The sequence below is a fragment of the Morone saxatilis genome, unplaced genomic scaffold, assembly GCF_004916995.1.
Source record: "Morone saxatilis isolate NCDOM2014 unplaced genomic scaffold, NCSU_SB_2.0 Contig2, whole genome shotgun sequence".
Lineage (NCBI taxonomy): Eukaryota > Metazoa > Chordata > Actinopteri > Moronidae > Morone > Morone saxatilis.
The window spans coordinates 26,327,894-26,337,003 of NW_023339762.1; the positions used below are offsets into that span (position 1 = coordinate 26,327,894).

The 9,110-nt window shown below is 46.1% G+C and overlaps 1 protein-coding gene across 1 annotated transcript in view; it reads left to right on the top strand.

Moving 5' to 3' along the window:
• The window catches only part of tdrd12 (tudor domain containing 12), a gene marked incomplete at its 3' end in the record, with an annotated part of 22,399 nt that extends 13,622 nt beyond the window's left edge, over positions 1-8,777 (top strand). Inside the window, 17 exon segments of the mRNA XM_035665801.1 lie at positions 581-734; positions 901-1,028; positions 1,280-1,471; positions 1,768-1,896; positions 2,040-2,157; positions 2,653-2,792; positions 2,916-3,145; positions 3,500-3,581; positions 3,969-4,150; positions 4,226-4,433; positions 4,694-4,786; positions 4,958-5,130; positions 5,219-5,506; positions 5,655-5,719; positions 6,074-6,155; positions 6,749-6,862; positions 8,624-8,777. Coding sequence (XP_035521694.1) covers positions 581-734; positions 901-1,028; positions 1,280-1,471; positions 1,768-1,896; positions 2,040-2,157; positions 2,653-2,792; positions 2,916-3,145; positions 3,500-3,581; positions 3,969-4,150; positions 4,226-4,433; positions 4,694-4,786; positions 4,958-5,130; positions 5,219-5,506; positions 5,655-5,719; positions 6,074-6,155; positions 6,749-6,862; positions 8,624-8,777 — 2,532 coding nt within the window.
• Positions 8,778-9,110: the final 333 nt, after the last annotated feature.

Genomic DNA, 9,110 nt, shown 5'->3' on the forward strand with positions numbered 1-9,110 from the left:
TTGTAGCTGTTCCCTGCAATGATGCAGACACGTAGAGGATGCAGCTTTTGTTGGGCAGGTGGAAATCTGCTCTAGGATGCAACACCGTCATTGTCTCCCCCAACGCCGACCAACCACTCAGCTACCTCGCCCCGCTCCTCACCCACATCCTGCTCAACTCCATCTTCACCCCCCTCACCTCCAGTGCAGGGGTGAGTTCATCAGCAGCAGGCAGGAGGCCGTTTATTATATTGTATGAAAAGGCTTCCTCATCCGAAACATTCCTACTTTAAAGTCGACCTCTGATGCTCATTCCAGCTCTGTGTTCTTAGTCAGAGACCCAGCTAGAGCAGCTTTCACTCTTCAAAAATGTCCTTATTTATTTTCTACGACGACGTTCTCAGCGCTTTCCGAGCACTCGATAACTTCGACAGAAATAACCACGTTAAGAAATCTGTGATGAGCCGACGCGGCTACCAAAGCACCAGCACCATCATGTGATTGACTGCTCAGTCATTTAGTTATATTCTATTATTGTTTTGAGAGAATGAAGCTGTAGTTTTGGGATGTGAACTTTGTGTGTTGATGTGTTTGTGTCCAGCCCATAGCGGTGCTGCTGTGTCCGGGCTGGGAGAAGGTCCAGGCGGTGTACGACCTGCTGGAGGAGCTGAAGGTCGTCCCGGCCCTCCACCCGGCCGCCGTGCTGCTGGGAATCCACAAAGATGAGGCCAAGGCTGTCAGGATCCCCAAAAACTGTGAGCGAAGACCCCTCTCAGTCCGGAGGGGTCAGCTAATGACTCCGTATTTGTGCTTATTGTAAATCTACAAATGCATTTTATTTAGTTTTGTGTTAAGACGGATTGTCCCAAACTAAAGCAGTCATATCACTTCCTAAATGTTTTATTTCTATATTCTTTCCAGGCCTGCTAGTAGTGACCACTCCCTTCAGTTTGGTCCGTCTGCTGTCCTGCCACTGCTTCCTGTTCCTGCGTCTGTGCCACCTGGTTCTGGACGAGGCCGACCAGCTCTTTACTCACGCTCCGGACCAGGTGACAGAAACACTTCCATTGAACGCGGCCGGACCGAACACTCTCAGAGAAATGATAAACTCTGAAATACTCTTTGCTCTCTGATCCGACATTAATTGGCTACAGCTGACGATATCCACAGGTCACAGTTGTCGTTCACATCAATGTTTTTCCTCCAAACAGGAGCAGCTGTTAAATGTATTGTTTCATGAACATGTTGTTCTTTAAAACCTTCCTACAGATTTCATTAAACATGAATGTTCTGCTGTTAGATGCTGACCATCTTGCAGCATTTCCAGAAGGTGACGTCCAGCGAGGAGATGGCTTCCTGTCCTCAGCAGCTCATCGCCGTGGCAAAAAGATGGACCAGTGACATGGATGGTTTGTTAGCCAACTACATGCCATACCCGTCCATTGTCATCAGTGTCCCGGAGGAAGCTGCTCTCTATGGGAACGTTCAGCAGGTCAGTCTCAAAGAATCATTATTTGCATCGTACACGGACCATAAAACATCAGTTTGACTCATCAACATTTAAGATTAAGTGAGTTCATAATAATGTAAAACCGAACGCTGGAATCAAGTAACAGACACAGTTTACCAGTAGTCCAACTTCCACAATAATCTCTCCTCTTCTAGGGTTTATTCCTCTAAAAGCCTCGGCTTCACTTCGCCTTCTATGTGAACACGCCTTAATGCTGAGCTGTATGTTCCGATGTCTGATGATATTTCCAGTTTAAGGAAAAGTTTGTCTCCCCACAGATCATCCTAATGACCCTGGAGAGCAGTAAGACCTCAGTACTGCTGGGTGTGTTAGATTTCAACCCCGATGTCGGCCAGAAGACTCTGATCGTAACCAACTCTGCTCAGGAGGTGGAAGATGTGTACCAGGTGAAACCACAGCTTCAGTTATGCTGTACATTATAATAAGTACTGTATATATATTATATAATGTATGCTTTAAATCTTTAATGTAGGACCAATATCAGCCCAACAGTCAGTGAAGTTTACCATTCTTATTTTCTCATATTCAGGCTGTGAGCAACAAATCAGCATTCTGCCTGAAGACCCACGAGGGGTTAACTCACCAGTTTGACTTCGTCATCCAGCAGTGGAGGAAGGACATCGGCCCCGGCACTCATGTTATTCTGGGTAAACAGAGAGAACCTCATCAGTAAAGACATTTAGAGACATTCACTGAAATCACTTCCTAAACATTCAATGTGTGGGAAGCGATTCTAGATAATGTGACAGCCCGCCAGTTTTTCAATCTGTGTGTGCGCTGGAAAAAGATCTGGTAGCGTTTCACACCACCGGACCGAGCCGCACAGCACTGACTCGTTATTCCAACCAGGACTTGTTTGTTGTCTAAAGGTCTGTTACTTTACCACACAATAAAAAGTCACGTAGCTTCCACCTCACTCGCTCTGGAAACACTCCCGACAGGAAACACTGGCTGTCTTTTATTAGAAAGCCCGACCGGAAATATCCCAATTCTGTGACCCTGTTAACGGTCAACTTTCAGATGAACGTGCTGACTAACTGGTGACTTTATTTAGTTGAAAGTTAACCAATATAGTGGTAATACCCCATAACACCATTCACCCCACCTTCACAGTGCTGATATCTTTCTCCTTTGATCTCTAGTGATCACCAACGAGTGTCTGAAGTGTCTGGGAATCAGAGATGCAACTTGTGTCGTTCACTACGGCTTCCCCACCTCTCCCAAAGTATTCGGCAGCCGACTCTTCTGCATGGCCGAGAACTTCAGAAACCTTTCTGAACGAGTAAGAACAAACGGACGGGAGGAATTTGGTGGATAAAATCTGTATAAATGACCAATGCAGTATCAGAGTCCACAAAGAAAATGTCCGTTTAAATGTCTCTGATTTCTCTGATGTCTGTCCAAGGTTCCCTCCCAGGATCAAGCAGAGAGCTGTCCTCCTCCCACCAGGTCGGTGCTGCTCATCTCTGACAGGAACGCCCGTCATATAGTTGGAGTTCTGCGGTATCTGGTGCGAGCCAACACCGTGCTGCCCCCCGAGCTGCTGTCCTTCGCCCGGGGCATCCATGTGGCCCGGGAGGACCAGAAGACCCACAGGCCTCTCTGCAGCTCCCTGAAGAGCTTTGGAGTCTGTAGGTCAGCAATAAATGATGTAGTGCTACAAAGCTTTCTATTAGCCAACAGCGATGTGAGAAAGTTGGGTTTAATTTTTGCTTAAACAATTTATTAACTGAAAATAAAATGTGTATACGTTAGCAGCCTTACCTTGAATGCTACACAGTCTTCAGGTTTTCACTGTAAACAAACTGCGGAGATGCTCATTCACCTGTTAACACGTCACAAGCTGCTGTAGACTGTTGGAATAAAAACCTTTTCTCTTGCATCCATGTAAGGTTGAAATCCACTGGTCCAGGTCTGGCTCAGTTTGGGGAAAATAGAGATTTCATTCTTAGAATATGATTATGTGATTCTATGTGTTTTCTTTTGCAGAGACAGCAGTGTGTGTCCCGACCGTCACAGATTCATCTCCCACCTGGATCAGTCGGTGCTTCCGGCCACGGGAGTCATAGAAGTGAGGACGTTTACATTTTGTCTCTTCTTTAGCCGCTCCTGCACTTAAAGAGTCAGAAGTGTTGTCCGTTATATTTGGTTAGAGCAGAGCTATGGAACATTAAATCTTCACTCACTATATCTCGGTGCATAAACTACAATTATTTTATTGGCTTAAAAAATATCAGCATCCCTACTAAATGCCTCTTCTTCCCGTTAACGGACATCATCAAGGAAACAAGAATTCATTAGTGGTTCTGCATATGCAAAAATATATTTAGCTTATTTTATTTAAATCTCAGTCTTGTAAGCACCTTGGTTATAACTAATTATCTGCACCAGGCACAAGCCTGTAGGAGGGGAAACTGAAATGATTTAAAGAACAGGCTACAACCCTTTTTGCCCCCAGGTTGTGCCTCTCTACATTAAGGCAGCGTCAGTGTTCTACGGTCGTATTGTCAGGAAGGAGGACGAAGGTTTCCAGAACATGGCGTCTGAGATGAATTCTTTCTACGCCGACAAGAAACCCGGAGCCAGCGAGGTGCTGGAGGGAGGCTTATACGCTGTGCAGGAGGACGAGGTCTTCCACAGGTAAAAAAGTTCCAATTTTAGGGGATAAAACAAACATTAGGACACTTGTAACTGTAACTGTGCTCCCTGCGACAGGGTGAAGATCCTGTCTGTCCCAGACCGAGGTGATCGGCTGTTTTTCAGCGTCCTCGTTCGGTTTATTGACGTGGGAAAGGAGGAGGAGGTCAAATCCCATCAGATCCTCCAGCTCCCGGAGAAGTTCCACTCTCTGCCCGGCCAGGCCGTCGAGATCATCGTCTGCCGGGTCAAACCGGCCGACTCTGAGACCGAATGGCACCCCAAGGTTTCCCGCTCACCTCCTTTCTTTACACATTACAGACACATGATGTGACTTTGTGTCGCTTTTTTCTTCTGAGCGTCTTCAAAATGTGGTTGTCTTTTCAGCATAGATTAGCTTAGCATATAGCAGTATGTACAGGAAAGGATGAAGGTGACAGAGGATTGTTCAACTCTTATTGGAGCGCAGAGTAAAAGGGGCGGGACGTGAACTCCTGTGTAAAGGAAGCAACCGTGTGGTGGTCATGTGACTGGACATTTTTTCAGGTCACCAGAGGGATCAGCCAGAAGATCCGAGGTCTGCAGCACCGAGCCAGAGCGGTTTTCAGTCTGGGAAACACCGTTTTTGTTGATCCTATGGTAGGTTTTTATCATCTCCTGGTTCAGCCGGTGGGTGACTGATGGAAACATCTGAATTAATAACAGATCAGGTTTTAATGGTTCCAAAGTAGATCAGAATGACTCTGTCTGTTAATTCCAGTCTGTAAACTGTTGGCACCAGTAAACTTTGTTTCCTGTTGTTGCTCCGAGGTCCGTGTGACGCAGGTGCCAGGTATGAAAACTGTGATCAATGACTACAACGTGCAGTCCGAGATCCTGAACACCGGGATGGGAGTCAGCAACCCGGAGCATCTGGACCGGCTGAGGACGCTCTACCAGGAGTGCAACATGGGCAGCGATAACAAGGCGGGTCTTGTTTCTGGGTAAGGAAACACTCAGGTGTCCTGGTAGTGGACTGAATATATGAGCCTCCTCCACTGTGGTGCATGAGGCAGCTTTGTGTCGTTGTAGGTCGGTGGACGGTCCGGTGGCTCAGGAGGTCAGGATCAGAGCTGAGGAGGAAGTTCTGGCTGAAGCCTGCAGAGTGGCCGAGGTCAGTCGGCTCGCTGACCCCCCTCACCTGCAGCCACGTGAGACTCTTAGTCCAGCATCTTCAGTGATCCAGTCCCTGTCCCCGGCACCAGCAGCACCAGCAGCAGCTGAACCCCACCCGGACCCAGTGTGTGATCAGAAATCCCTCTCAGACAGTCAGAGAAACACCCACACTGCTGATCTGACGTCAGCCGAGCAGATGATGAGGTCGGTGTCTTTACTGAGGAACTCATAAATATATTGTTCTTTAATCCGATACAGTCAGCACACACAAACACAGATGTTAAAATATCAGGAGAACAGAAAGTCCCTCAGAGGATTTAATGAACAGAAGCTTTATGTTTTTGATCCACAGGAACGGACATGAAGGAGAAGTTAACCGCACGACCAGCGAGGATGCTGCTCTCAACCCCTGTGATGGTAAAAGTCAAAAGTTCTGTCCTAGCTGTGTCCAAAGATCCAGGTCCAGCTGATTATACACTAATGAAAACATACATGTAGATATTATATTTCATTTCTGACAATAGATCCTCCTCAATGTTAAACACTGGACCTTTAAATAATTACAGAGCTGCTTTTACTGTGTCACTGTGTTACTGTCAGGGGACTTTAAGATGTTCCAAATGTGTATATAGAAGTTTTTATCTACCTCAGCATAACACAAGATCACTTACTGTAAACTGAAACAGAAATATTCTGATCAATAATCGTGATCTGACTGCCTCCACTGCTAACACACAGTAAACGTGTGTGTGTGTGTGTGTGTGTGTTCAGGTGTGCCTGCAGGTGACGATCAAATCATCAGCCAGCAGCTCATCAGCACTAATAAGACAGACTGCAGTTACTCTGTAAAAAGGTACAGGAAGGTTTATCTGGATGTAGCTCCGCTGCAGACGGAGGGCAGGAAGTGATGTTCTACATTGGAAGCACCATCAAGAGAAAACAAGAAACCAGGAGAATCAAAAGCAGAACACAGTGTATCAGTTTAAGTGTGCGCTATATTTAAAATATTCTCACCACTTTACCTCGCTGTCAGACTTTCTTACGGGGAACTGAAGCTATTTTATCCATCTGTGCTCTCTCCAAAGCCAACAGACGCTCTTTGAATCACCAAAGTCACACAGTAACACAAACACACACACCGATGGAGGCAGCGGTAGACCAGCAACTCCTGAAATTACTGTTTTTATCTGAGGAGTCTGGTGGCTTTGAACAGAGACGACTTCAGTTCCCCGCCAGAAAAGTTTCAGATCAGTTTAAAGACAAAGAATCACAATATCCTTTAAACTAGCACAGCTCCATCTCATCCATTCTGCTGTTCACTTCCTGCCCTCCGTAGTGTTTATATTTGATGGAAGAAAGAACATTTTACTTTATTAACATACAGCAGATAATCCAGAGTGGTTTTTAAACTAAACTATATTTGTTTCTCCTCCGGTTGTGTTTCAGTTTGCACCCTCAGGTCCGCTGGTACGAGACGTCCGACTCCGTGATCGTTTCGGTGAAGCTGACCAACCCGGAGAGTCAGCACTGTGATTTCTACCCCGACAGAGTCGTTTACAGGTCTGTCGGGAGCAGACCGCCAATGATCGCTCACTTACTTCACATCTCATCCAACATTCAGTGGAGCTTTTTATCCCGAGCACTTTACACCGGCGGGAGCGGGTACATGTTTAGCACAGCAAGCCTCTGTGTGAATTAAACACACAATGAGTGGCTGCTAACACATCAGGCATAGTTCAGGTTTACAGTTTGATCATTAGTCCATCACTTTCCTTTGTTAGGGCCACTGGAGTTATTCTGTCATCTCTTGTTTCTGAACAATAGAGCCGTTAAAGATTTAATGAAATGAATCTGTGACGTCATGTGGCACCAAATGTTAGCTCGGACACTTTGAGTTCATTCAGAAAACCTCTTTGTACTGTTGTTCTGCAGTGACAGATTCCAACACTTTCTAACAGACGTTTCAGTGTTTAACTGTTTTTTGGCGTTAAGCTTCTCGATTACTTTAGTCTGTAATAAAATGTTTTCAAATCAATATTTAGTGTCACATGATTATTGCAGTTGGTTGACGAATGCTTCGAAAGATGCCTCGTCGTTTGGTTCAGTCTCAATGTCTGCTAGAGTAAATCAGTGCGGCAGTAACCTGAGAGCAGATTGTCGACTGTTACACGACGTTAAAGGATACAGAAAAAACAGGTTTAGCTGGCGAGTGCAGCTAAACCTGTTTTTGTGTCTGCTTGCTGTAAACGGAGAGAAATACAACCGAGGTCTTCAGATACGGACGAGCTGCTCGTATTTCCCAGAACCACACAGTCATCCTCTTCTTCATCGTCCAATACAGATAAATACTCCATCAGCTTCTTCATCATCTCCCAGGTCTCTGAATAATTGTACCATGTAATGTCATTTTCTTACGTTTGAATTAATTTTATAATCCAGTATCGAAGGTATTAAACAATACTCAGCCCTAGTTGGTCAAGAGACAACAACTTACAGCTTTATTCTTTACAAGCTCATTTGAGACACAGATTGGTGCGAACACACTCTGTGTCTCAGTAACGCCGCTACTGCAGCATGTCGCTGGGACTCAATCTACCGTTAACTAACTGCTGATGTAGCTGCTGTTAGAGTCAGCAGCCTCCCAGTGAACACAACCAGAGCAGACAGAGGACAGTGTGACGGCAGCGGTACCGAGGTGATTTATGGAGTTTACTGATGTTAACTCGTCCAGCTAATGTTAACCACCGCGGTACTTTCATATTCGTCAAACTGTCCATTCAGTCCCGGTTCTGGACCTGCTGTTCACTGGCAGCTCCCAGTCCAACAGAGTCCACTAATGGATCCACTACAGCTGCTGGTCCCTCTCTAACTGCTAATACAATGAATTGTTCCAGCTTCACAAATGTGAGACTAAACTGACTCTCTGTCGGATAAAAACAAGACATTTGAAGAAGCACTGATCTGTGATTTCACTCACAATAATTGTGTTGGTTGCAGCCGCACTTCATTGGAACTTAAGTAAACCTCACTGAGGTGGTGCTTTTGCTTTTGGAGTAACAAAACCCAAATGAAAAATGTAACGGCACATTGGTGCACGGTGGCCTCAGACCTGCCACTCTGACTGCTTCCTGTCTGACTGAGGACGTGAGGGAGGTCGTCCTGAGGACAGGTGAGGACGGACTGAGTGCAGCGTGTCGTACTTTATAACCTTTATAGAGTTCACATGGAAGGAAACTAACTCACTCTACGCAGCGCAGTAAACAAACAGAGACGTTTCCTCAGTGTGATCAGATTGACGCTCTCTGTGTTGGTTGTGTTCAGTGGCAGAGTGAACGGTCGGATCTACAGAGCCAACCTGGAGCTTCAAGCCAACGTCGTTGTGGACCGCTGCCGCTGGGACATGAAGTCCAACGAGCCGGTCCTCAAACTGGTCAAACAACGGCAGGGATACTGGGAGAGACTCCTCAGGAACAAGGTCCAACAGAGTCCACCACACAGAGTCCACCACACAGAGTCCACCACACAAGAGCACAACAGAGTCCACCACACAGAGTTCACCACACAAGATCCCACACAGAGTCCCACCCACAGATTCCACCACACAGAGCTCCACCACACAGGAGCCAACATCAGACCACACAACAGAGCCACACACAGAAGGTCACCACACAGAGCCACCGACACAGGTAAAAGTCAAAATACATTACTGAAGCTTGTGAAATTGTCTTATTGTCTGTCTAAACGGCGAGCTATTGAGTAGCATGCGAGCTAACGTCCATAAATATAGGACATGCAGATATTAACGTCA